The sequence below is a fragment of the Trachypithecus francoisi genome, unplaced genomic scaffold, assembly GCF_009764315.1.
Source record: "Trachypithecus francoisi isolate TF-2019V2 unplaced genomic scaffold, Tfra_2.0 Lachesis_group8, whole genome shotgun sequence".
Classification (NCBI taxonomy): domain Eukaryota; kingdom Metazoa; phylum Chordata; class Mammalia; order Primates; family Cercopithecidae; genus Trachypithecus; species Trachypithecus francoisi.
The window spans coordinates 9,919,184-9,944,570 of NW_022681473.1; the positions used below are offsets into that span (position 1 = coordinate 9,919,184).

Here is a 25,387-nt window from a genome sequence, read left to right on the forward strand (position 1 = left end):
TCGGGGTGCTGTTCTGGGCATTAAGGAGGCCAGTGTTTAGAAATCCTCAAAACAGAGCCTGGCACACACAATAAAGTGCCCCACAAACGTTAGCAGTTTTCCTTTCCACAAAAAGTGATTGTCCAGCTTCAAGCTGATTCTCTGAGTCTCAGATGCCCTCTCTGGAGGCCCTGAGGGTCTGGTGCCCACGATGGTCCCAAGTAAAGGGTTTTGTAGCAGGCCCAGCGATAAGCCAAGGGAACTCTGAAAAGCTGGGACAACCACCTATGTGGGCAGGGGACAGACCCTCCAATAAAGGACTCCTAGCCATCAGACAGACCTGCCAGGACCATGGGAGCAGAGAGCAATGACTATGCTGCTAAGGACAGTGGAGAAGAGGGCCACTGGGAGGGCACAGCTAGGGGACCACCTGTACATCTGGGCAAACCCACACCCTGGTAGGAAGACAGGGGCTGCTCAGTCACCACGCCAACTCCCTGGTAAGCCCTGGACTAACTCCTGGCTCCTAAAGACCAGGTTGGGGTGGTGATAGGTAAACAGGGCCTCCAGAAAGTCTAATCCATTGGGGTTAAGACTCAGTAGCTGCCAGGCATGGTACCTCATGCCTGTAATCCCAGCACTTTGGGAGGCTGAGGTGGGTGGATTGCTTGAGCCCAGGAGTTCGAGACCAGCCTGGGCAACATGGTGAAACCCCACCTCTAAAATAAAAAATTAAAAAATTAGGCAGGCTGAGGCAGGAGGATTGCTTGAGCCTGGTTGGTTGAGGCTGCAGTGGGCCATGATCGTGCCACTGCACTCCAGTCTGAGTGACAGACCCTGTCTCAAAGAAAAAACAAAACAAAACAAAAAAATCCTCAGTAGCCACATAACCACAGTAATGTGGGGCTGTGGGGCCTAGCAGAGGGGCCACATCCCTTGACCAGGAGACAGAAGGCTTCCTAAAGATAGTGACAGTTGATGCAAGTCTTGAGGAAAGAGTAGGAACTGTTCAAGTGGAGAGGGATCTGGAGTTAGTGGGGCAATTCTGGGCCAGCAGAGCTTTGAGAACAAAGGCCTTTGTGGTCTCCTTCCCTTGCAAACTGCAGGCCCCTCCTCTCCCAGCCCACCAGCCTTGATGGGGTAAGTGGCCCCTGCCCAGCCTAGCAGCCCACTTCAAGGACCACTGTCTGTTCAGCCTTAGGCCAAACAGGCAAAAGTGACAGGAACACAAGGCAGATGACAGACAGATGAACAACTGTGGGGCGCAGACACTTTATTGAGTGGCAGGCACAGGAGAGGTAGCTGGCTCCGGTGTGGAAGCGGAGGTGGCAGGTCATGCCAGGGTGCTGTGGGCATCTGGCAGCCAGGGCCACGCCCCCATCCTAGGGGGATGGCACAAGCTCACTATGACAGGAGCAGCAAGGAGCTGGCCAGAGGAGGGGGCAGCCACGACCCCCAGGATCCTGGGCAAGAAGTGGCAAACTTGGCACAGGGGCCTAGGGTGAGGGGGACTGGGGCCTGGGTATTCTGTGGGGGAGGGAAGGGGATCACGTCTGTGGGGTGGAGTAGAGACTGTGGTGGTGGCTGCCTGGTCCTGGCACCTGGGAGAAGAGCAGAGGAGTGGTCTTCGTCTGGCTGCCCCCATACCAGCCCGGCTCACGCCCGATGGCGCCATACCAGCTCCCAGAGCCTAGACTGCCTGACATACTGCAGCAGAGAAACAGGGTCAGTCAGGACAGTGACAGGGCCACAGTCACAAGAGCTGCAGGAGGAACAGAGGCTTAGAACAGAACCCCTGTGACCTAGACCTTCGGGGCCCAGGGCCAAGTACATCTCTAGGCAAGGGATGCAGGCTTTAGCCATAGGAACCCAGGGGACCTCACCTAGTACAGATGGGGAAGCAAAGGCCATGGCAGGGGTGGAAGGGCAAGACCCGACTCTCTCAGTCCCCTATAGCTCGATGGAGCCAAGTGGGTGGAGGGGGGCAGGGGTACTGAGGCAGTGCCACGGCTCCTACCTGGTGCTCTCACCCCGGCTGTGCTCCCAGGAGCAGCCCTCATCTTCACAGTGCCCAGCCCGGTCAAAGAAGTAGGACCGGGAGGCAAAGACCTGCCCATTGAGGATGTGGCTGGTGCTCTGGGGGAGGAAGCCATCATCGATACTTACTCCTGTCCCTCACTGTTCTCCCAGCCCATCCCCAGATGCCAACCCAGGATTCCCTCTCCACTGGCCCCACAGGGGAGGGTGCAGACCCTTACCAGGTCCTGTGGGGGCCGGTGTACCCGGAAGAAGCCCACCAGCAGGGTGGTGGGCAGCAGCTCCCACACGAAGAGGATGAGGCCAAATACCAGGTAGCCTTTGTTCCCTAGGTCATTCACCAGGTCCGCCTGTGGGAAGGCAGGGGCTGGTGCCAGTCTGCAGTCACGCCAAGGGGGCAGTGGGACAGGGCCCAGGCCAGCTGGGGCCAAGGTGCCACGGCTACTAAGGAGGTGGCAGACATGCGTATGCCCACCTGATCAGACACATTGTACCAGTCGTAATCGAAGGTGTCCAGCCGGCTCTGGGGGGCCAAGGCCAGTGCTGTCAGGTTGTAGCAGGCCCGGCTGGCATAGAGCAGGACCATAGCTCCACCCATTGCGGCCGCCTGGCACACACTGGTCCCCTGGCACAGGTAACAACAGAGGACCCTCAGGGAGAGAAGGCTCCCAGCTTCCTCCACACCCTGAGAACCGCTGCCCAGAGATCCCAAAGGACACCTGGGCATCAGTGCTGCGGCCCTACCTTGGCCTCCAGGTAGATGCTAGTGGAGGGGGCCCGCCTGGCGACGAGGCAGAGGCAGGCAGCAAGAGACAGCGCACAGATGACGAACAGGGAGTCGCTCACCAGGACGCGGACAAGCAGCAGGGCCCAGGGCTGTGCCCGGCGCCGATGGGAGAGCACAGCACACAGCACGTTCACCAGCAGAAAGAGCAGTGAGGCCCCCACAAAGGCCCCTCGGACAGCCAGCCTGCAGCCACAGCACAGTCAGCCCGGGCCCTCAACAGCCCTCAGCACTCACCACCTGCCCCACCTCCTGCAGGAAACCCCAATGTCCACAGAACTCAGGGCATCCAGTCTGAGCCCTGTTCCTCCATTCTTACAGATGGAGAAACTGAGGCTCAAAGAGGTCAGAAGGTGACTGACAGCCATGGTACCTCGGAAGGGGCACCAACTGGAGTCAGAAGTCTCCGTCTGAGCCCCAGCTCTGCGACCTTGATCCTGATGCCTTACCTGGCTGGGCCTCAGTTTCTTCATCTCTCAAGGGAGGAGAGTAGCCTCTCAGGGAAATTGTACCAATGAAAGATGGCTGGGAAAGCTCTTTATAAACCTTAAGACACTGTGCAAATGACGAGGGCATTGCGGCCCCAGGTCACCCAGGAGTGCATATGGCTTTGGTGCTTCTAGGGGCTGGAGCCCCAGCTCACCCTCCATGGTGGATGCCACTGGGTTCCTCTCCCTCACACTACCACAACCATTCCTATTCTTGTGCCTTGCAGATCTGCAACGCCTCTGCTGAACCATCTGCGCCAGGTGCTTTAACTTTTCCAAGCTCTTCCACAGACATTCCCCGGGTTGTCTTTGTCTCAGCCCTGACAGGTGGGAAGGGATCTACATGGGACTGTCCCCTGCCCCGACCTGGAGGTTGAGCCCACCAGTGTCCCGAGTACTTACAAGCCTCGGCTCATCTCCGGCCGACGCTTCGCCTTGGCCTTGAACACCACCTAGGAGCAGAGATGCCCTTCACTCCTGTGGGTCCTTGAGGCTTGCCACCTCCCACAGCCCACCCGGGACCACAGTTGGTTACCTGGGCAAAGTAGAGGTTCATAAGCGTCAAGGTGAAGAACTGCAGGCAGACGGGGCAGCAGTAGAGAAGCCAGAAGGGCAAGGGCCCCAGGCGGTTGGCGCGGGGAGTATCTCGGAAGTAGAAGGAGAAGAGGGTGGTACGCAAGGCAGCCCAGAGCAGACAGAGGGCCAGGAACACCGTCTGATAGCTGAGACGCTTGTGCCCATACAGAAGCACCAGCCAGAGCTGGGCATAGACGGAGAAGAAGAGCAGGGCATACAGGGTGGTGTAGGCAGCCGTCAGCCCCAGGGTCACAGCAGGTGGCAGCGCAGGCACCAGCCCGGCAGCAGGCACCAGGCCAGACAGGTTACTCTCCATGTCAGGGAGGGAGGCCTGAATCCCGGAGAGAGAGAAGGAGGGGCTATCGGCAGGGCCAGGGAAATAAATACGGAAGGGTGGGAATTGCAGGATGCAGAGAGGGAGATGGGGCGCTGAGGAGGAAAGAAGTTGTGGCTGACAGGCCCCTCCTCCTCAACAGAGAGACCCTTGCCCTTGGAGAACACTGGCAGCCTGGGCCCCAGGCCCCTCACTCAGGCGCATGGAAGGGCAGTCTCTTCTCTCCAGGGCAGACCGGGTGGGGGTTGGGGTGTCTCCTCCCTGGGCCTACCCCAGAGCCAGGGATGGGGGGATGCAGAGGCCCAAGGAGAGGAGTCCCTGGCCTCGGTCGCTCGTGTCGTCCTGGCTGGAGGGGGAGAGCCAGCCGATGCCCGTCGGGTCAGGGCAGCGGCCGCTGCAGGGGGCGCCCAATGCCCCGCTCTCCCCCTCCCCAAGCTGGGGGAGGCGCTCTCTCCTCCAATAATGCGGATGGGGAGGGCCTCTGCCTTCTGTCCTCGTAATTCTCGAAATCTGCCCCCCGCCCCACCCCACCCCCACCGCGTCCACTCTCCAGCCTCAAGGGGCGGGAGGAGGCGGATGCCAGGTCCTCAGGCCGCTGATGGGAGAGCCGGCTCAGGTCGTGGGGACCCGGGGCTCCGGCTCCCCGGCTCCCGCTGCTCCGCCCCCTCCTGCGCCTGCGCGGGCGCTGTTCGCTACGCAAATTGCGCAGGGGCCTGGCCGGCTCCGCAGTCCAGCGCCGCACCCGGCGTGAAACCGTACGAGAATTGGCGCGAGCTGCGCCGCTGGCGGGCGCCCGGGGTTACGGGAGGCGGCTGGAGGGCGGCCGAATTGCGGGGGCCGTGCCGCATAAGGGGGGTCCCCGGGTGGGCTGTGCCCGGGCGGCCCGCCTTAACTTGTATTGGGGGGGCCGCCAGTTCCCACGCTCCTCTCTCCTATACCCAAATCGGGGTCGTGCCACCCAGCCGGGGGCGGCAACGGATTCCCGTCCCTCGGTCTCTGAAGAAAACTTCCGCCCATAGCCAAGATGGCCCCCGGGCCCCGCCCCCGGGCCTGAACCCGCTGAGCCCCGAATCCCCAGCGCGGGCCCGCCCCCCGCCCCGGCGCGCCGGTGGCCCTGCTCACCTGGCCGGCCGCCTGCCAGGCGTGAAGCCCCCACGGACCCTACGGTCCACCCTCACCGGGTCCCCGGCCCTCCTCCCACGCCCGGGCAGCCATCCCAGCCAGGGAGGAGGTTCCTCTCCTTATCTCCAGTGCCCCCGAGGTGGCGCGGGAGGTGTCCCCCGAGGCGGGCGGCGCGAAGCTTCCACGCCTGGGAGGAGGAGCGGGGAGCGGGACTTTCCGACCGGGCACCCAGTCCAGGCGGAACGGTAACAATAGCAACAGTAATCGCATCCGACGGCTGAGCTTCAGTTGTGGCTGTGCCAAGCGCCTTCGCCCGCAGTAATCACTCCCTTCACAAAGTTTTCACTGGCTCCTGGGGGAGCTGTCACTATCCCCACTTCACTGGGGGAAACTAAGGTCCAGAGGGGCTGAAGGACTTGTTGGCAGAAGTGGGTCTCCAGGTTCCAAATGGGGACCCCAGAGAATCCCTCTCCTGCTCCCACACACGTCCAAGGTGTGAGGCACCGAGGATGTGAGCACCAGGGCCGCAGGAAGGAGAAAAAAGGCTGCGGGTGAGGAGCCGTAGGTCCGACGGAGGGGCGGGGCCGGGCCGGGTTGACCCCGCCTCTGAACCTACCCGAGTGACGTTCCGAAAGGTGATTGGGCCAAGTCGCTGACAGTTCCCGTTGCCTAAGCAACTAGGGCCGGGAGCCCGGGGTGCAGGAGGGAGGCGGCAGGCCCCGGGTTAGGGGCCTCGAGATCGGGCTTGGGGTGAGACCTGTGCGCCGTCACCACGGGCGGGGCGGGGCCTGGGTAGGGGCCTGGGTCCACCAGGGTTCTGAGGGGAGATTGTGGCCCTAAGCCGACAGCATCAGCTCCCTGCCAGGCCAGACCCAGCAGACAGATGAGGGCCCGGGAGGCCTGGCGGGCCTGGGGGCCCTAGGGTGGGAGAGGGAGCCAAGGGTACCTGCCTCTGCCTTCCAGGGCCACCGTTGGCCCCAGCTGTGCCTTGACTACTTAACATCTTGTCCTCATAGCCCAGAGCATGTTCCAGATCCCAGAGTTTGAGCCTAGTGAGCAGGAAGACTCCAGCTCTGCAGAGAGGGGCCTGGGCCCCAGCCCGGCAGGGGACAGGCCCTCAGACTCCGGCAAGCATCATCGCCAGGCCCCAGGCCTCCTGTGGGACGTCAGTCACCAGCAGGAGCAGCCAACCAGCAGCAGCCATCATGGAGGTAAGTACCCCACCACCTCCACCTGCCGGGTCACCTCACCCCCAGCCCACAGTCTCCCTGCATCCCAGTTGTATCCACGGGCGCTGAAGGCTTTGGGTCGGTCCCCAACCTCTCAGAGCCTCAGTTTCCTCTTTTGTAAAACAGAGCAATTAATAACCACCATTGTAGGACTGTTGAGTTAATTAGCAGGAACATATAGGATGCACTTGATTACAGAGCTGGTGCACATTAAAGCTAAAAAATGGTAGCTGCCAGGCATGGTGGATCACACCTGTAATCCCAGCACTTTGGGAGGCCAAGGCAGGAGGATCGTTTGAGCCCAGAAGTTCAAAGCCAGCCTGGGTGACTTAGGGAGACTCCATCTCTTAAAATATATATATATGGCAGCTATTAGTGTGGGGCCAGGACAGAAATCAGTGACAGGCAGGCAGGCAGTGATCTGAAAAGGAAATGGGGCCTACCTAAGGCCATACCTGCCTGGCGTTTCTTTCCTTAGAAGGTGGGGGCTGGAAGACTCCTTGGTGCCCTGCCCCAGGCTACATGCTTTCCCTGGGATTGGGCCTTCCAGCTCCCAGATGTGTTCTTTCTTGCCCCGTGGCTTGCACCCACAGCAGGCGTGTCCTGGCACAAAGGCCAGGGGCAGGTGACCTCAAGGGGCAGACGGTCCTCCCAGACAGCAGGGCTGTGTGGGGTGGGAAGCACAGGCTCCAAGATGGAAGGATAGACACTGGGGTTCAGTGCCCATTTCTCAGTAGGCTCCACCCCACACTGGCCTTGGCACCTGGAACAACAACATATATCTTCTGAACACAAAAACCAGGTCAAGCCGGGTGGGGTCTTGTCTGTAGTCCCAGCAACTCAGGAGGCTGGCTTGAGTCCAGGAATTCAAGACCAACCTGGGCAACATAGCCAGACCCCATCTCTAAAAATAGAAAACTAGGTCATGTCACTCTGGCACTGAAGCTTAAACGACCTCCTCCCCATTTTCAGGATTAAGAAGGCTTAAGAGGCCTCCTTCCCCTCCCTCTCTTATGCACAAACACACTCGATTCTCTCAGATTGGATCCCATAGCTTGCTTTCTTTTTTTGTTGTTGTTGTTTTGTTTGTTTTGAGATAGGGTCTTGCTCTATCACCCAGGAGGGAGTACAGAGGTGTGATCTCAGCTCACTGCAGCCTGGAACTTCTGGGCTTAAGCAATCCTCCCACCTTACCCTCCCAAGTAACTGGGAATACAGGTGTGTGGACCACACCTAGTTAATTTATTTTTAACTTTTTCTTTTTTTTTGAGACGGAGTCTCACTCTGCCACCCAGGCTGGAGTGCAGTGGTGCAATCTCGGCTCACTGCAACCTCTGCCTCCTGGGTTCCAGCAATTCTCCTGCCTCAGTCTCTCAGGTAGCTGGGACTACAGGCATGTGTCACCATGCCCGGCTAATTTTTTGTATTTTTTTTTTTTTTTTTTGAGACGGAGTCTCGCTCTGTCACCCAGGCTGGAGTGCAGTGGCCGGATCTCAGCTCACTACAAGCTCCGCCTCCCGGGTTTATGCCATTCTCCTGCCTCAGCCTCCGGAGTAGCTGGGACTACAAGCGCCTGCCACCTCGCCCGGCTAGTTTTTTGTATTTTTTAGTAGAGACGGGGTTTCACCGTGTTAGCCAGGATGGTCTCGATCTCCTGATCTCGTGATCCGCCCGTCTCGGCCTCCCAAAGTGCTGGGATTACAGGCTTGAGCCACCGCGCCCGGCCATTTTTTGTATTTTTAGTAGAGATAGGGTTTCACCGTGTTAGCCAGGGTGGTCTCTATCTCCTGACCTCGTGATCCACCCGCCTCAGCCTCCCAAAGTGTTGGAATTACAGGCGTGAACCACCACGCCCGGCATTTTTCATGTTTTCATTAGAGATGAGGGCAGGGACGGGTCTCCTTTTGTTGCCCACGCAGGTCTCAAACTCCTGGGCTCCAACAATCCTCCTGCCTCAGCCTCCAGAACAGCCTCCAGAACAGACCACAGGTGCATGCTGCCACACCAGCTCATTTTTTATTTTTTGTAGAGATGGGGTCTTGCTTTGTTGCCCAGCCTGGTCTCGAATTCCTGGGCCCAAGCGATCCTCTCATCTTGGTCTCCCAGAGTGTGGGATTACTGGCGTGAGCCACCATGCTCGGCCTCCACAGCTTTCTTTAACTTCCTGAGCTTGCACTTGGCTGTTTTTCTGCTCACAAACTCCCCCTGCTCTCTGCCCCCCGCCACACACACTCAGCATTGACTCGTGTCTCAGAGTGAGTGTTCACCATGTGACACAGGTTGTTCCAGTTGCTAGGGGGACCTCGGTGAAACCAAGCATCAGGAATCCTTGCCTTCGTGGAGCTTACATTCTAGTGATGTGGTGGGTCCATAAGCAAACAAGCACAAAAGTGCATCCTATCATAGATGAGAAGATTTGTATGGGGGCAGCATGTAAGAGTTAAGAGAAGCTGGGCGCGGAGGCTCACATCTGTAATTCCAACACTGTGGGAGGCCGAGGCGGGCGGATCACAAGGTCAAGACATGGAGACCATCCTGACCAACGTGGTGAAACCCCATCTCTACTAAAAATACAAAAATTAGCCAAGCATGGTGGCACGCACCTGTAGTCCCAGCTACTCAGGAGGCTGAGGCAGGAGAATCGCTTGAACCGGGTGGCGGAGGTTGCAGTGAGCCAAGATTGCACCACTGCATTCTAGCCTGGCGACAGAGTGAGACTCCGTCTCAAAAAAAAAAAAAAAGAGTTAAGAGAATCCAGAGTCACGGGGCTGGGGGAGTGATAGTAGCAGAGGTGGTCAGCACTCACTTGGTGAGAAGCACCACTGGAACCAAGGCCACAGGGATGATGGGAAGAGAGTTCCAGGCAGAGGGAAGGGCAGATGCTAAGGCCCTGAGAGCAACACCTGCTCCCAGCTAGGGTGGGCCTAGGGGAGGGGGTTAGGAAAGAGTCTTTGGAGACCTAAAGTTGGAGGTCATTGTAAGGACTCTGACTTTGCCTTTGGGTGAAAACCTGGAAAGGCTTTGAACAGAGGCAGCATGGTCAGATTTAGACATTCAGAGAGTCACCAGGGAGGTAGTAAAAAGTAGCTGGCCTCTGGATTTATTTTTAAAGCAGAACTGGCAGGATCTGCTGATGGACTGGATGTGGGGTGTGAGGGAAACAGAGGAACCAGGATGATGCCAAGGAATTTTTTTTTTTTTTTTTTTTTTTTTTTTGTGAGACGGAGTCTCGATCTGTCGCGCAGGCAGGCTGGGGTGCAGTGGCCGGATCTCGGCTCACTGCAAGCTCCACCTCCCGGGTTCATGCCATTCTCCTGCCTCAGCCTCCCGAGTAGCTGGGACTACAGGCGCCCGCCACCCCGCCTGGCTGATTTTTTGTATTTTTAATAGAGACGGGGTTTCACGTGTTAGCCAGGATGGTCTCGATCTCCTGATCTCGTGATCCGCCCGTCTCGGCCTCCCAAAGTGCTGGGATTACAGGCTTGAGCCACCGCGCCGGCCATTTTTTGTATTTTTAGTAGAGATAGGGTTTCACCGTGTTAGCCAGGGTGGTCTCTATCTCCTGACCTCGTGATCCACCCGCCTCAGCCTCCCAAAGTGTTGGAATTACAGGCGTGAACCACCACGCCCGGCATTTTTCATGTTTTCATTAGAGATGAGGGCAGGGACGGGTCTCCTTTTGTTGCCCACGCAGGTCTCAAACTCCTGGGCTCCAACAATCCTCCTGCCTCAGCCTCCAGAACAGCCTCCAGAACAGACCACAGGTGCATGCTGCCACACCAGCTCATTTTTTATTTTTTGTAGAGATGGGGTCTTGCTTTGTTGCCCAGCCTGGTCTCGAATTCCTGGGCCCAAGCGATCCTCTCATCTTGGTCTCCCAGAGTGTGGGATTACTGGCGTGAGCCACCATGCTCGGCCTCCACAGCTTTCTTTAACTTCCTGAGCTTGCACTTGGCTGTTTTTCTGCTCACAAACTCCCCCTGCTCTCTGCCCCCCGCCACACACACTCAGCATTGACTCGTGTCTCAGAGTGAGTGTTCACCATGTGACACAGGTTGTTCCAGTTGCTAGGGGGACCTCGGTGAAACCAAGCATCAGGAATCCTTGCCTTCGTGGAGCTTACATTCTAGTGATGTGGTGGGTCCATAAGCAAACAAGCACAAAAGTGCATCCTATCATAGATGAGAAGATTTGTATGGGGGCAGCATGTAAGAGTTAAGAGAAGCTGGGCGCGGAGGCTCACATCTGTAATTCCAACACTGTGGGAGGCCGAGGCGGGCGGATCACAAGGTCAAGACATGGAGACCATCCTGACCAACGTGGTGAAACCCCATCTCTACTAAAAATACAAAAATTAGCCAAGCATGGTGGCACGCACCTGTAGTCCCAGCTACTCAGGAGGCTGAGGCAGGAGAATCGCTTGAACCCGGGTGGCGGAGGTTGCAGTGAGCCAAGATTGCACCACTGCATTCTAGCCTGGCGACAGAGTGAGACTCCGTCTCAAAAAAAAAAAAAAAGAGTTAAGAGAATCCAGAGTCACGGGGCTGGGGGAGTGATAGTAGCAGAGGTGGTCAGCACTCACTTGGTGAGAAGCACCACTGGAACCAAGGCCACAGGGATGATGGGAAGAGAGTTCCAGGCAGAGGGAAGGGCAGATGCTAAGGCCCTGAGAGCAACACCTGCTCCCAGCTAGGGTGGGCCTAGGGGAGGGGGTTAGGAAAGAGTCTTTGGAGACCTAAAGTTGGAGGTCATTGTAAGGACTCTGACTTTGCCTTTGGGTGAAAACCTGGAAAGGCTTTGAACAGAGGCAGCATGGTCAGATTAGACATTCAGAGAGTCACCAGGGAGGTAGTAAAAAGTAGCTGGCCTCTGGATTTATTTTTAAAGCAGAACTGGCAGGATCTGCTGATGGACTGGATGTGGGGTGTGAGGGAAACAGAGGAACCAGGATGATGCCAAGGAATTTTTTTTTTTTTTTTTTTTTTTTTTTTTTTGTGAGACGGAGTCTCGATCTGTCGCGCAGGCAGGCTGGGGTGCAGTGGCCGGATCTCGGCTCACTGCAAGCTCCACCTCCCGGGTTCATGCCATTCTCCTGCCTCAGCCTCCCGAGTAGCTGGGACTACAGGCGCCCGCCACCCCGCCTGGCTGATTTTTTGTATTTTTAATAGAGACGGGGTTTCACCGTGTTAGCCAGGATGGTCTCAATCTCCTGACCTCGTGATCCGCCCATCTCGGCCTCCCAAAGTGCTGGGATTACAGGCTTGAGCCACAGTGCCCGGCCAGATGCCAAGGAATTTTTTAAAAAATTATTAGGCTGGGAGTGGTGGCTCACACCTGTAATCCGAGCACTTTGGGAGGCCGAGGTGGGCGGATCACAAGATCAGGAGATCGGGAGCATCCTGGCTAACATGGTGAAACCCTGTCTCTACTAAAAATACATAAAAAATTAGCCAGGCGTGGTGGTGGGCGCCTATAGTCCCAGCTACTTGGGAGGCTGAGGCAGGAGAATGGTGTGAACCTGGGAGGCGGAGCTTGCAGTGAGCCGAGATTGCGCCACTGCACTCCAACCTGAGACAGAGCCAGACTGTCTTAAAAAAAAAAAAAAAGCCGGGCGCGGTGGCTCAAGCTTGTAATCCCAGCACTTTGGGAGGCCGAGACGGGTGGATCACGAGGTCAGGAGATCGAGACCATCCTGGCCAACAAGGTGAAACCCCGTCTCTACTAAAAAAATACAAAAGGCCGGGCGCGGTGGCTCAAGCCTGTAATCCCAGCACTTTGGGAGGCCGAGACGGGCGGATCATGAGGTCAGGAGATCAAGACCATCCTGGCTAACACGGTGAAACCCCGTCTCTACTAAAAAATACAAAAAAAAAAAAAAAACTAGCCGGGCGAGGTGGCGGGTGCCTGTAGTCCCAGCTACTCGGGAGGCTGAGGCAGGAGAATGGCGTAAAACCCGGGAGGCGGAGCTTGCAGTGAGCTGAGATCCGGCCACTGCACTCCAGCCGGGAGACAGAGCAAGACTCCGTCTCAAAAAAAAAAAAAAAAAAAAAATACAAAAAACTAGCCCAGCGAGGTGGCGGGCTCCTGTAGTCCCAGCTACTCAGGAGGCTGAGGCAGGAGAATAGCGTAAACCCAGGAGGCGGAGCTTGCAGTGAGCTGAGATCCGGCCACTGCACTCCATCCTGGGCAATAGAGTGAGACTCCGTCTCAAAAAAAAAAAAAAATTATTCTTGGCTGGGCGCGGTGGCTCATGCCTGTAAGCCCAGCACGTCGGGAGGCCGAGGTGGGCGGATCACTTGAGTTCAGGAGTTCAAGAGAGCCTGGCCAACTTGGTGAAACCCTGTCTCTACTACAAATATACAAATTAGCCAGATGTGGTGGTGGACAACTGTAATCCCAGCTACCTGGAAGGCTGAGGCAGGAGAATCACTTGAACCCAGGAGGTGGAGGTTGCAGTGAGCTGAGATTGTGCCACTGCACTCCAGCCTGGGTGACAGAGCAAGATTCCATCTCAAAAAACAAAAAATAAATTATTATTAATTTTAGAGACAAGGTCTTGCTATGTTGGCCAGGCTGGTCTTGAACTCCTGGCCCTAAGTGATCTTGGCCTCCCAAAGTGCTGGGATTACAGGCATGAGCCACAGTGCCCAGCCAACACCAAGGAATCTGGCTTGAGCATCCAGTAAGATGAAGTTGCTTTTAATAGAGAAGAAACACTGAAGGGTGGGGAAGGATCTGGAAGCCACCCTAGAGGGTGGGCTAGAGGTGGCTTTTTTTTTTTTTTGAATGGAGTCTTGCTGGGATTACAGGCATGTGCCACCATGCCCAGCTAATTTTTGTATTTTTAGTAAAGACAGGGTTTCACCATGTTGACCAGGCTGGTCTCAAACTCCTGACCTCATGATTCACCTGCCTCGGCCTCCCGAAGCGCTGGGATTACAGGCGTGAGCCACCACGCCGGGCCACTAGAGGTGGATTTTAAGCATCTGGTGGGATTTTTAGCAGGGTGCTAGTGGGAGCTAGCCGGGAGTTGGAGTCAGAGTTGTGCTTGTCTCAGCCCAGTTAGGGGTAGGGGCTTCAGGTGTGTGCAAAGGAAGGAAGGGTAGGTGTGGGGTCCGAGCTGGCTGAGCTTCAGGGAAAGTAGCAAGCCCTGGGAAGCCGCAGCATGATTGGAGTTGGGGTCCCAGGGGCATGATCCACACAGGTCGGGTCAGCTGGTGGGAAGCTTGGGATGGAGTTATTTGATGGTGACAAGGCCTAGGTTATGTCCCTGGGAATGAGTCTGAGGGGAGAGTGGGACAAGATCATGGTAGAAGGAGCAGCAAGGTACAGAAAGGAGACGGGGTGCTGGTGGAGTGGCAGAGGACAGGAGTAACATTCTGCACTGGCCAGGGACTTGACCCAGGAGCAGGGCATGGGAGGGGCCTGCAAGGTAATAAGGAGCAAAGCGGGCGACACCTCCCCCCAGCCCCAGCTGCAGACCTGCAGGAAAGAGGGCTGAGGGAGAAGACAACTGCTAGGTGAGGACAGAACTGGATTTCTGAACATTTTGATGTAGTTTTCAGTGTCTCCAAAAGCAAGTGATTTCCCAGAAGAGATCAGCAAGTGCCAGTGCCCTGCCAGAGCCACAGGGCATCTGCCCCTCTACCTGCGCAGAGCAGCTCACACTTGGTTCGGTCACTCTTCACAGGCCCTGCCACCAGGCCCCTGCTGGAGGCTGAGGTGCCCCAGGGCAGGGACCGCAGCCACCTTGTGCTGTGACAGCCTACACAGCCCAGTGTCTGAAACAGGTGTGGACAGTGGAGAGGCAGAGAGAAGCAGCCCAGTGCTAGCCCCTGGGCCAGACTGCAGGTTCAAATGTGGCTCTGCCCTTCCTAGCAGGTTGAGCTTGAGCAGGTTAATTAACTCCATCTACCTGAGTTTCCTCATCTGTAAGCGGGAATAGAACTAGTCCGACCTTGCAGGGGTATAGCAAGGACCTGATGAGTTAATACAGGAAAAGTGCTTGGAAACAGTGCCTGGCACAGAGGAGGGGCTAAGTGTTTGCTGCTCTTATTATTAGTACTGACATTGTTATTACTTTATGTATATATTTTTTATTATATATATATTTATATATATGTAAATATAGATATAATTTTTTTTTCCCCCGAGATGGAGTCTTGCTCTGTTGACCAGGCTGGAGTGCAGTGGTGCAATCTCGCCTCGCAGCAACTTCTACCTTCCAAGTTCAGGTGATTTTCTTGCCTCAGCCTCCTGAGTAGCTGAGACTACAGGCGCACACCACCACACCCAGCTAATTTTTTTGTATATTTTATTAGAGATGAGGTTTCGCCACCTTGGCCAGGCTGGTTTCTCACTCCTGACCTCAAGTGATCCTCCTGCCTTGGCCTCCCAAAGTGCTAGCCACCACACCCAGTCAGTAATTTTTTTTTTTTTTTGAGACTGAGTTGAACTCTGTCGCCCAGGCTGGAGAGTGCAGTGGCATAATCTCGGCTCACTGCAGCCTCCGCCCCCTGGGTTCAAGCAATTCTCCTGCCTCAGCCTCCCAAGTAGCTGGGATTACAGGCGCCCGCCACCACGCCTGGCTAATTTTTTTGTATTTTTTTTTAGTACAGACGGGGTTTCACCGTGTTAGTCAGGATGGTCTGTATCTCCTGACCTCGTGATCCGCCCACCTCGGCCTCCCAAAGTGCTGGAATTACAGGCATGAGCCATCGCGCCCGGCCCAGTATTTTATATATTTATAAAGCCTCGAATTTCTAGGCTCCAGCCATCCTCCCACCTCAGCTTCCTAAGTAGCTGGGACTACAGGTGCACGCCACCATGCCTGGCTAATTTTTTATTTTAATTTTTGTAGAAACAAGGGTCTTTCTATGTTGCTCAGGCTGGTCTCAAACTCCTGGCCTCAAGCAGTCCTTTTGCCTTGGCCTCCCAAAGTGTTGGGATTACAGGCATGAACCACCACATTGGGCCTACATTTTAAAATTGTGGACAAAAATCCAAAGAACTATATTTTGTAACATGTGAACATTCTATGAAATTCAAATTTCCAGGTCCCTAAAGAAAATGTTAGTGAGGCCGGGCGTGGTGGCTCAAGCCTGTAATCCCAGCACTTTGGGAGGCCGAGACGGGCGGATCACGAGGTCAGGAGATCGAGACCATCCTGGCTAATACGGTGAAACCCTGTCTCTACTTAAAAATACAAAAAAAAACTAGCCGGGCGACGAGGCAGGCGCCTGTAGTCCCAGCTACTCGGGAGGCTGAGGCAGGAGAATGGCGTAAACCCGGGAGGCGGAGCTTGCAGTGAGCTGAGATCCGGCCACTGCACTCCAGCCTGGGTGGCAGAGCGAGATTCCATCTCAAAAAAAAAAAAAAAAAAAAAAAAAAAAAGTGTTAGTGGAACACAGCAAGGTGCAGTGTATTCATTTACACATTGATTATGGTCTCCTTTCAGCTCTGGCCACAAAACTGAGTGGTTGTCATAGAGACCACGTGGCCCACTGAACCCCCTTTATAGAAAACATTTCCAGCTAACAGGAAAAGGGAAAAGAAAGTGAACAAACATTTACCAGCCGGCCTTAGTAGCTCATGCCTGTAATCTCAGCACTTCGGGAGGCCGAGGCAGGAGGATCACTTGAGCTCAGGAGTTCAAGACCAGCCTGGGCAAGATGGCAAGACCCTATCTCTAAAAATGTTTTTAAATTAAAAAATTAGGCCGGGCGCAGTGGCTCAAGCCTGTAATCCCAGCACTTTGGGAGGCCGAGATGGGCGGATCACGAGGTCAGGAGATCGAGACCACCCTGGCTAACATGGTGAAACCCCGTCTCTACTAAAAAAAAAAAATACAAAAAACTAGCCGGGCGAGGTGGCGGGCGCCTGTAGTCCCAGCTACTCGGGAGGCTGAGGCAGGAGAATGGCGTAAACCCGGGAGGCGGAGCTTGCAGTGAGCTGAGATCCGGCCACTGCACTCCAGCCCGGGCGACAGAGCGAGACTCCGTCTCAAAAAAAAAAAAAAAAAAAAAAATTAGCTGGGCATGGTGGTGCCTGTAGTCCAAGCTACTCAGGAGGCTGAGGTGGGAAGATTAATTGAGTTTAGGATTTTGAGGCTGCAGTGAGCTGATATCGTGCCACTGCACTCCAGACTGGGTGACAGAGACCCTGTCACTGTTTTTTAAAAAGAAAAAGGAAACATTTGCCAACTTTAGAGTGCTTTCTGATTTTATCAGCTCTGAGCAAGGTTGGGGATTGTTCTCTGCAGGCCTGAAGGGGCTTCTGTCCTGGAAGGGCTAATGTCAAGGCCGAAGCCTGCAGGTGCCAGAGGCTGACAGGCTGCAAGTGTCTGCCCAGGGTGGGGTGGCAGCACTGGCCACCGTGACGTCAGCCTCCCCCGGCAGCAGATTGTGTGTGGTCGGTATGTGGTTGGGACAGGATCCAAACCCAGCCCTGCCTGATGGCAGGGCTTCACTGCTCCAAACGGTCTAGAACACCACTGTTTTAATTAAGTGTGCAATTCAGCGTGCAAGAGTGTTGTAATTAAGTGTGCCCCTGTTTCCTCATCTGTAAAACAGGGAGAGCTTGGTATTATCCTGCTTAGGAATCTGAGGACTCTGAAAATCCCAGTGCAAGGATGCTCGCGGAAGCATCAGCACGGATGTCTGCCCCAGCCACTGACTCAGAAGCCGGACTCGCAGAGAATGTAAAGCTGGAGGTGCTATGCTGGGGCCTGGGGCACTTCTAGCCACAGCCACCATCCCCCGCTTCCACACCCCAGCCCCGGGCCAGGCTCTAGATGATGGCAAGAGTGGGCAGGCCTGGGCACCCACCCACGCTCGCACCCAAGGAGAAGCCACACCCCCTTCCTACCCCAGAGAAGGGAGAGGCTGGCCCAGGCCCTGCCCCAGCCCTCCCCTTCCCCCAGGGAATTCACAGGGTTTTTTTCCCGTAAATAGGACACGTTTTAAAAATTCAACTTAGTGCTGGGCATGGTGGCTCACGCCTGTAATCCCAGCACTTTGGGGGGCCGAGGCACATGAATCGCCTGAGGTCAGGAGTTCAAGACCAGCCCCACCAACATGGTGAAACCCCATCTCTACTAAAAATACAAAAATTACCCAGGCATGGTGGCAGGCGCCTGTAATCCCAGCTACTCAGGAGGCTGAGGCAGGAGAATCATTTGAACCCGGTGAGCAGAGGTTGCAGTGAGCCAAGATCACATCACTGCACTCCAGCCTGGGTGACAAAGCAAGACTCCCTCTAAAGAAAAAATACATACATATATATATACACACACACACATACACACAAAAATATATATATACACACACAAATATATATATATATTTGTACTTACATATATATAATTCAATTTACACAAATGGGTGTCATCTTGATAACAATTGGCTTGGCATTGCTAAGTCCACGAATTTGGTGAGAAACTCCCACCCCATAGGACAGGCTCCTGGCAGAACGGTGCTAGCAGAACACCCAAGGGAGCCTTCCCCAGCCTAGGCCTCCAAGGCAGCCCACGGTACAGCTGGGAGGAGCCTGGGGCATGACAGCTAAGCACACAGCCCCTGAAGCCACATTGGTTGGGTTGGGATCCCAGCTCTGCTACCTACTAGCTCTGTGACCGTGGGCAAGTTACTTACGCTCTCTGCCTTAGTTTCTTCCTCTGTAAAATGGCAACCATGAGGAACCTCCCTGATAGGGTGTGGCGAGGATCAAATGAATGAATACACAGGGAGGGCTTCCGACCATCCACCATACCTAGCCAGTGTCTTCTGCTTGTTCTGATCCCTGGGCAAGGGGTGGTGCCCAGGCCAAGTGCCTGGGTGCAAGTCACTCACCTTCCACCTGTGGGGCCTTGTGTCCGGCAAGCGCAGTGGTCCTGTGGCCCCACTCAGAGCTAGTGGAGGAGAACAGCTGCTGTTTCCTGCGTATTTAGGTGGCTAAGCAGGCTGTCCCAGTCACATGGCCTCAGGCAAGTTCCTAACCTCTACCTCTGTTTCCTCATCTACAACAGGGAGAGCTGGGTATTCCCCTCACTGGGACTCTCAGAGGCCTCAGGCTGTGAGGGGCAGGTAGGGGCTCTCCTGCTCTCATTTGTTGTCACGGTGGTCCTGGCAGATAGGGAACTGCCTCCATTTCACAGAAGACACTGGGGCCCCAAAGGGTTGGAGAATGGGCCAAGGTCAGAGCAGGAATTTGACCAGGGCCCAGCCCACGTAGCTGACCTCTGCTCCACATCCACCACCCCACGGAACTGGAAATTACTCTGCAGACGGGCCTGTTCCGTCAGTGTCCCTTCTGTTCCTGGCTCTCCTGCCCCTATCCAAAATCCTTCAGCCTTCCAAAGTGCTGAGATTACAGGCATGAGCCGCCACATCCAGCTCTCATCTGTCATCGTTACTCCTGACCTAGTATGCCTCTCCCTACTGCCACCTCACTCCTCTAGGGTCTTAAGGAATCCCCACCTGACCTGGGGGCAGCTCCGGACTTTGGCGATGCTCTGAATGGCCAGGCACTCCGATCACACCTTATCTTACCCTAGGCCTTTCCGGATTCCATCCTCTTGTTCCTTTCCTTGCTTTTTTTGTTGTTGTTGTTGAGACAAAGTCTCACTGTGACTCCCAGGCTGGAATGCAATGGCGAGATCTCGGCTCACTGCAACCTCTGCCTCCCAGGTTCAAGCGATTCTTGTGCCTCAACCTCCCTAGTAGCTGGGAATACAGGCCCACGCCACCATGCCTGGCTAATTGCTTTTTTCTTTTTTTTTTTTCTTGAGACAGAGTCTTGCTCTGCCACCCAGGCTAGAGTGCAGTGGTATAGTCTCGGCTCACTGCAACCTCTGCCTCCCAGGTTCAAGTGATTCTCCTGCCTCAGCCTCCTAAGTAGCTGGGATTACAGGCTCGCGCCACCACACTCGGCTTATTTTTGTATTTTTAATAGAGACGGGGGTTTCACCATGTTGGTCAGGCTGGTCTTGAACTCCTGACCTCGTGATCCACCTGCCTCAGGGTCCCAAAGTGCTGGGATTACAGGCGTGAGCCACCACACCCGGCCTTTTTTTTTTTTTGTATTTTTAGTAGAGATGGGATTTTGCCATGTTGGTCAGGCTGATCTCGAATTCCTGGCCTCAAGTGATCCACCTGCCTCAGCTTCCCAAAGTGTTGGGATTACTGGCGTGAGCCACTGTGCCCACTTGCTTGCTTGCGTTTTCTTTTTTTTTTTTTTTTTTGGCGACAGAGTTTCGCTCTTGTTGTCCAGGCTGGAGTGCAGTGGCTCGATCTCGGATCACTGCAAGCTCCGCCTCCCGGGTTCATGCCATTCTCCTGCCTCAGCCTCCTGAGTAGCTGGGACTACAGGCGCCAGCCAGCCACCATGCCCGGCTAATTTTTTGTATTTTTAGTAGAGACGGGGTTTCACCGTGGTCTCGATCTCCTGACCTTGTGATCTGCCCGCCTCGGCCTCCCAAAGTGCTGGGATTACAGGCGTGAGCCACCGCGCCCGGCCGTTTGTTTCTTTTTTGTTTTTTGTTTTTGAGACGGAGTTTCACTCTTGTTGCCCAGGCTGGAGTGCAATGGCACGATCTCGGCTCACCGCAACCTCCACCTCCCAGGTTCAAGCAATTCTCCTGCCTCAGCCTCCTGAGTAGCTGGGACTACAGGCGCCAGCCAGCCACCATGCCCGGCTAATTTTTTGTATTTTTAGTAGAGACGGGGTTTCACCGTGGTCTCGATCTCCTGACCTTGTGATCTGCCCGCCTCGGCCTCCCAAGTGCTGGGATTACAGGCGTGAGCCACCGCGCCCGGCCGTTTGTTTCTTTTTTGTTTTTTGTTTTTGAGACGGAGTTTCACTCTTGTTGCCCAGGCTGGAGTGCAATGGCACGATCTCGGCTCACCGCAACCTCCACCTCCCAGGTTCAAGCAATTCTCCTGCCTCAGCCTCCCTAGTAGCTGGGATTATAGTCATGTGCCACCACGTCCAGCTAATTTTGTATTTTTAGTAAAGACAGGGTTTCTCCATGTTGGTTAGGCTGGTCTCAAACTCCCGACCTCAGGTGATCCGCCCACCTCGGCCTCCCAAAGTGCTGGGATTACAGGCGTGAACCACCGCACCTGGCCAATTTTTTGTATTTTTAGTAGAGATGGGGTTTCGCCGTGTTAGCCAGGATGGTCTCTATCTCCTGACCTTGTAATCCACCTGCCTCGGCCTCCCAAAGTGCTGGGATTAAAGGCATGAGCCACTGCGCCCGGCCGCCTACCTGCTTTCTTAGTCATGTGTCTCATTTATGTGTCCTAGCTGGGACCCCTGGAGGCCCTGCACTGGCCCACAGGCCCTGCATCAGGTCCTCTGAGGGGAGAAGAGACATTCTGATGGTTATCCCCCGCTTTCAGTTCCTGGCCTGTAATTTACCATCTCCAAAGAGCCTCCCTGACAGACATACTTTTCCATAAACACCAAGTATGTTTCCTACCTGCCTCTATTTTTTTTTTTTTTTTTGAGACGGGTGCAGTGGCGTGATCTCGGCTCACTGTAACCTCTGCTGCCCAGGTTCAAGCGATTCTCCTGCCTCAGCCTCCCGGGTAGCTGGGATTACAGGCACCTGCCACCCTGCCTGGCTAATTTTTTTGTATCTTTAGTAGAGACGGGGTTTTACCATCTTGGTCAGGCTGGTCTTGAACTCCTGACCTCGTGATCCCTCCACCTCAGTCTCCCAGTGTTGGGATTACAGGCGTAAGCCGCCGCACCCAGCCCCCCACCTGCTTCTCACTCTGTCATTGTGCTCTGTGTGTTTGCTCCGGGGAGTGGTTCCAAGTCTTTATCAGTCTGGGTAGAAGAGTGGAGTTGGCAGCAGTCGGGAGATGGCATGGAGCACAGTTCAAATAGACCATAGTAGGCGGGCCTCTGAATAATAATCTATAGTGTATTTGCAGCCTACAAAGCACTTTCTTTTTTCTTTTGTCATTATTATTATTATTATTATTATTATTAGAGACAGAGTCTCACTCTGCCACCCAGGCTGGAGTACAGTGGCACAATCTCGGCTCACTGCAACCTCCACCCACTGGGTTCAAGCGATTCTCCTGCTTCAGCCTCCTGTGGAGCTGGGACTACAGGCGTGAACCACCACACCTAACTAATTTTTGTATTTTTAGTAGAGACAGGGTTTCACCAGAGTTTGAGGCCAGGATGGTCTCGAACTCCTGACCTCAGGTGATCCACTCGCCTTGGCCTCCCAAAGTGCTGGGATTACTGGCATGAGCCACCGCCCATCTGGCCTTCTTTTATTATTATTATTTTTTATTTATTTATTTTTTTGAGACAGAGTCTCGCTTTGTCGCCCAGGCTGGAGTGCAGTGGCGCTATCTCCGCTCACTGCAAGCTCCACCTCCTGGGTTCACACCATTCTCCTGCCTCAGCCTCCTGCAGAGCTGGGACTACAGGCACGCACCACTACGCTCGGCTAATTTTTTTTTGTATTTTTAGTAACGGGGTTTCACCATGTTAGCCAGGGTGGTTTCGATCTGACCTTGTGATCCACCCGCCTCGAGCTCCCAAAGTGCTGGGATTACAGGCATGAGCCACCGCGCCCGGCCTATAATTTTTTTAAATTAGTAGAGATGGGGTTTTGCGATGTTGCCTAGGCCAGTCTCAAACTCCTGAACTCAAGCAATCTGCCTGCCTCGGCCTCCCAAAGTGCTGGGATTACAGGCGTGAGGAATCACACCCAGCCACAAAGCACTTTCACATTTTTTTATTTTATGTGACCTTTACACAATCACTGGGAGTCAGGGCTAGGATTATCCCCTCATAAAGGTGAGGACATAGGCTCAGAGAGTCAAAGGCTGAATAGACAAGGGGAGACACAGAGCTCCACTGATAATCACTGGACTCTGGATTCCACCAAGCCTTTGGAACCTTCCAGCCTCAGGCCTCCACAGCTTCACAGAAACTGGGCAAGTCTCACCTCTCTAAGCTTCTGTCTTCTCACCTAAGCATGTTGAGTACTCACCTCCCAGGGTGGTTAGGAGGATAATGAGGGAATGTCTTGGCCTACAGGTAAGTGCACCATCAATGGTACCTAAAAAAAGTCAACAGTTCCAGACACTGTCTCCAAAGAAGGCTCTGGGGGGATGCAGACATGTAGCGGACAGGTTCTTGTTCTCCAGGGGCTTTGCAGGTCCCTTGCAGAGGAGGCGTTCAATGCTGCCAGCTGTGGCAGGACACTTTCCTATCCAAGGGATTGGCTTCCTCTGATGTAGAACAGACACTATGAAATAGCTACCAACCCATGGCTTGCCAGGAGGCCCCATGAAGGTCTTGCACTAATGATATGTCTGTCTTTTTTTTTTCTTTTGAGACGGATTCTTACTCTGTCACCCAGGCTGGAGTTCAGTGGCACGATCTCAGCTCACTGCAACCTCTGCCTCCCGGGTTCAAGCGATTCTCCTGCCTCAGCCTCCCAAGTAGCTGGGACTACAGGCATGCGCCACTATGCCCAGCTAACTTTTGTGTTTTGAGTAGAGACAGGGTTTCACCATGTTGGCCAGGATGGTCTCCATCCCCTGACCTCATGATGTAACTAGTATTTCTTATGCCCTTATTTTGTGCCGGGCACAGGGCCTCACCCATTATTGGCACTCAGTAAGGATTCGTGGGATTAATGAAAAGTTAATCTGAATCTTCACCAAAGGCCCCAGAGCTTCCCTCGAAGGGACTGGGGCTCCGAGAGGTGGACTGTGATGCGCCCCTGGAAGACCTACGAGTGGGCCTGCAGAGCTGATGGGGAGGGTTCAGGGAGGGCCGAGGACTTAGAGGAGCTGAGATTAACGTCGCCCCCTACCCACTGACCCTCTGCAGGCGCTGGGGCTGTGGAGACCCGGAGTCGCCACAGCTCCTACCCCGCGGGGACGGAGGAGGACGAAGGGATGGAGGAGGAGCCCAGCCCCTTTCGGGGCCGCTCGCGCTCCGCGCCCCCTAACCTCTGGGCAGCACAGCGATATGGCCGCGAGCTCCGGAGGATGAGTGACGAGTTTGTGGACTCCTTTAAGGTGAGCGCCAGTCCCCAGCGTGCCAGGACCTGCAGTCCCAGGCCGCCCCGCGCCGTCTGTCCTTTCCTTGTCCCAGGGCACGTCCGGATCTGGAGTCCCACGATCCCGCCCCAACGCCGTCCTGTCCCTTCCTAGCTCCATAGCATTCTGGGATTTGTAGTCACAAGACCTCCCCCTAACCGCCCCCCCGCCTCCCGCTCTTCCCTTCCGAGTCCCAGGACATCCCCCGCCTGGTGGTTGGTTGTGGAGGGGTGTGTCGGGGGGCGGGGTGTGTGTGGTGTGTGTGGTGTGTGTGTGTGTGTGTGTGTGGTGTGTGTGTGTGTGGTGTGTGTGGTGTGTGTGTGTGTGTGTGTGTGTGTGTGTGTGTCACAGGGCATACTGGGACCTGTAGTCTAGCTCCCACTCCTGGTGGTTGGTTGTGGAGGGGTGTGTCGGGGGGCGGGGTGTGTGTGTGTGTGTCACAGGGCATGCTGGGACCTGTAGTCTAGCTCCCACTCCAGGCCAAAGCTCTTGGATTCCCCGAATTCTTGGAAGACTAGGCATGCTGGTATTTGTGCTCCTTGCTGGCACCTGTGCGCTCTGTCGCCCAGGCTGGAGTGCAGTGGTGCGATCACGCCTCATCGCAGCCTGGAACTCCTGGCCTCAAAGGATCCTCCCGCCTCAACCTCCCAAAGTGCTGGGATTACAGGCGCTCACCACCACTCCCGGCCTTTTGATTCTTGAATTGCGGTCCCATTTCTGGGTGCTAGGTCTCCAGCTCTGGCCTTTCCATTTAGGGCCCTAGGCATCCTCTCTTCCCGTCCCCGGCACGGAGTTCCTGGGATCTAACCAGTTCCCATTCCTGGGGGCCCATGTGTCCTCCCGAGCGTCCCTGACCACCTGGCGTGGAGCCTCCTGGGAGTTGTGGCCTTCATTATCTCCCCCCGATCTCACTTAGAGGAAGGCTCACGGAAGTGGAGAGCCTGGCACCAGCTGCCATGGTAATCTAACTCATGTAACCCTTTTCTCCCCCAACCCGGAAGGGACTTCCTCGCCCGAAGAGCGCGGGCACAGCGACGCAGATGCGGCAAAGCTCCAGCTGGACGCGAGTCTTCCAGTCTTGGTGGGATCGGAACTTGGGCAGGGGAAGCTCCGCCCCCTCCCAGTGACCTTCGCTCCACGCCCCGAAACTCCACCCGCTCTCACGGTCCTGGTCGGCCATCTTGGATATGGGCGGAAGTGCTTCCTCAGGCCTTATGCAAAAAGAGGATCCGTGCTGCCTCTTTCGGTGGGAGGGCCGACCCAGAGTCCCTTCCGGTGCCTGTGAAGCCACGGAAGGCTCGGTCCCATCGGAAGTTTCGGGTTTTCCGCCCATAGCCGCTGGAAGTGGCTCGTGGCCCCGCCCTCCGGCCCCGGGCTACCCCCCAAGTGCCTGCGCCAAGTTTTGAACCAGGCTTAACCGTTGTGTCACCCGGACCCGAGTCCCCGCGATGTCCCGCGGGCCGCGCTCACTACTAAATGTTAATAAAGCCCGCGTCTGTGCCGCCGAGGCTTTTCTGTGCGTCGACTGGGGCTCCGCAGGCCGGGGTAGTGCTCTCACGGATACTTTCAAAAGAGGCCGCTGCCTTACGAGGGATATAGGCTTTGCCTGACATACGAGACAGAGACGGAAGGGGTCGCGGCGGCTCGCGGGACAGGGCTGTGAGGCCCAGGTCTAAGTCCCCAGCACGCGCACTGGGACCGCAGCGCTGCCGGCCGCCGGATCTCGCGCTTTGTAAACCGTGCCGCGGCCCCCCAGGGAG

General features: G+C 55.4%; 2 protein-coding genes across 7 annotated transcripts; one reads left to right on the forward strand and one right to left on the reverse strand.

Annotated features, from left to right (window-relative positions):
- Positions 1-1,230: 1,230 nt before the first annotated feature.
- On the reverse strand, positions 1,231-5,893 carry GPR137 (G protein-coupled receptor 137). Of its 5 annotated transcripts, none has more exons than XM_033205771.1 (8): positions 5,321-5,893; positions 3,824-4,195; positions 3,691-3,740; positions 2,761-2,986; positions 2,492-2,641; positions 2,238-2,366; positions 1,997-2,115; positions 1,236-1,580 (listed from the first exon to the last, which is right to left on the reverse strand). In XM_033205771.1, the coding sequence occupies exons 2-8, from the start codon at positions 4,178-4,180 to the stop codon at positions 1,313-1,315; spliced, it is 1,299 nt and encodes a 432-aa protein (XP_033061662.1). In that variant the 5' UTR covers positions 4,181-4,195; positions 5,321-5,893; the 3' UTR covers positions 1,236-1,312. The 5 variants fall into 5 exon arrangements, with proteins under 5 accessions (XP_033061665.1, XP_033061662.1, XP_033061666.1 ...); XM_033205775.1 differs by having other exon boundaries at positions 1,236-1,686; positions 5,321-5,857; XM_033205773.1 differs by having other exon boundaries at positions 5,377-5,512.
- On the forward strand, positions 5,440-25,132 carry BAD (BCL2 associated agonist of cell death). Of its 2 annotated transcripts, none has more exons than XM_033205780.1 (4): positions 5,440-5,565; positions 6,337-6,531; positions 23,416-23,606; positions 24,629-25,129. In XM_033205780.1, the coding sequence occupies exons 2-4, from the start codon at positions 6,345-6,347 to the stop codon at positions 24,752-24,754; spliced, it is 504 nt and encodes a 167-aa protein (XP_033061671.1). In that variant the 5' UTR covers positions 5,440-5,565; positions 6,337-6,344; the 3' UTR covers positions 24,755-25,129. The 2 variants fall into 2 exon arrangements, with proteins under 2 accessions (XP_033061671.1, XP_033061670.1); XM_033205779.1 differs by lacking the exon at positions 5,440-5,565 and adding an exon at positions 5,954-6,070 and having other exon boundaries at positions 24,629-25,132.
- Positions 25,133-25,387: the final 255 nt, after the last annotated feature.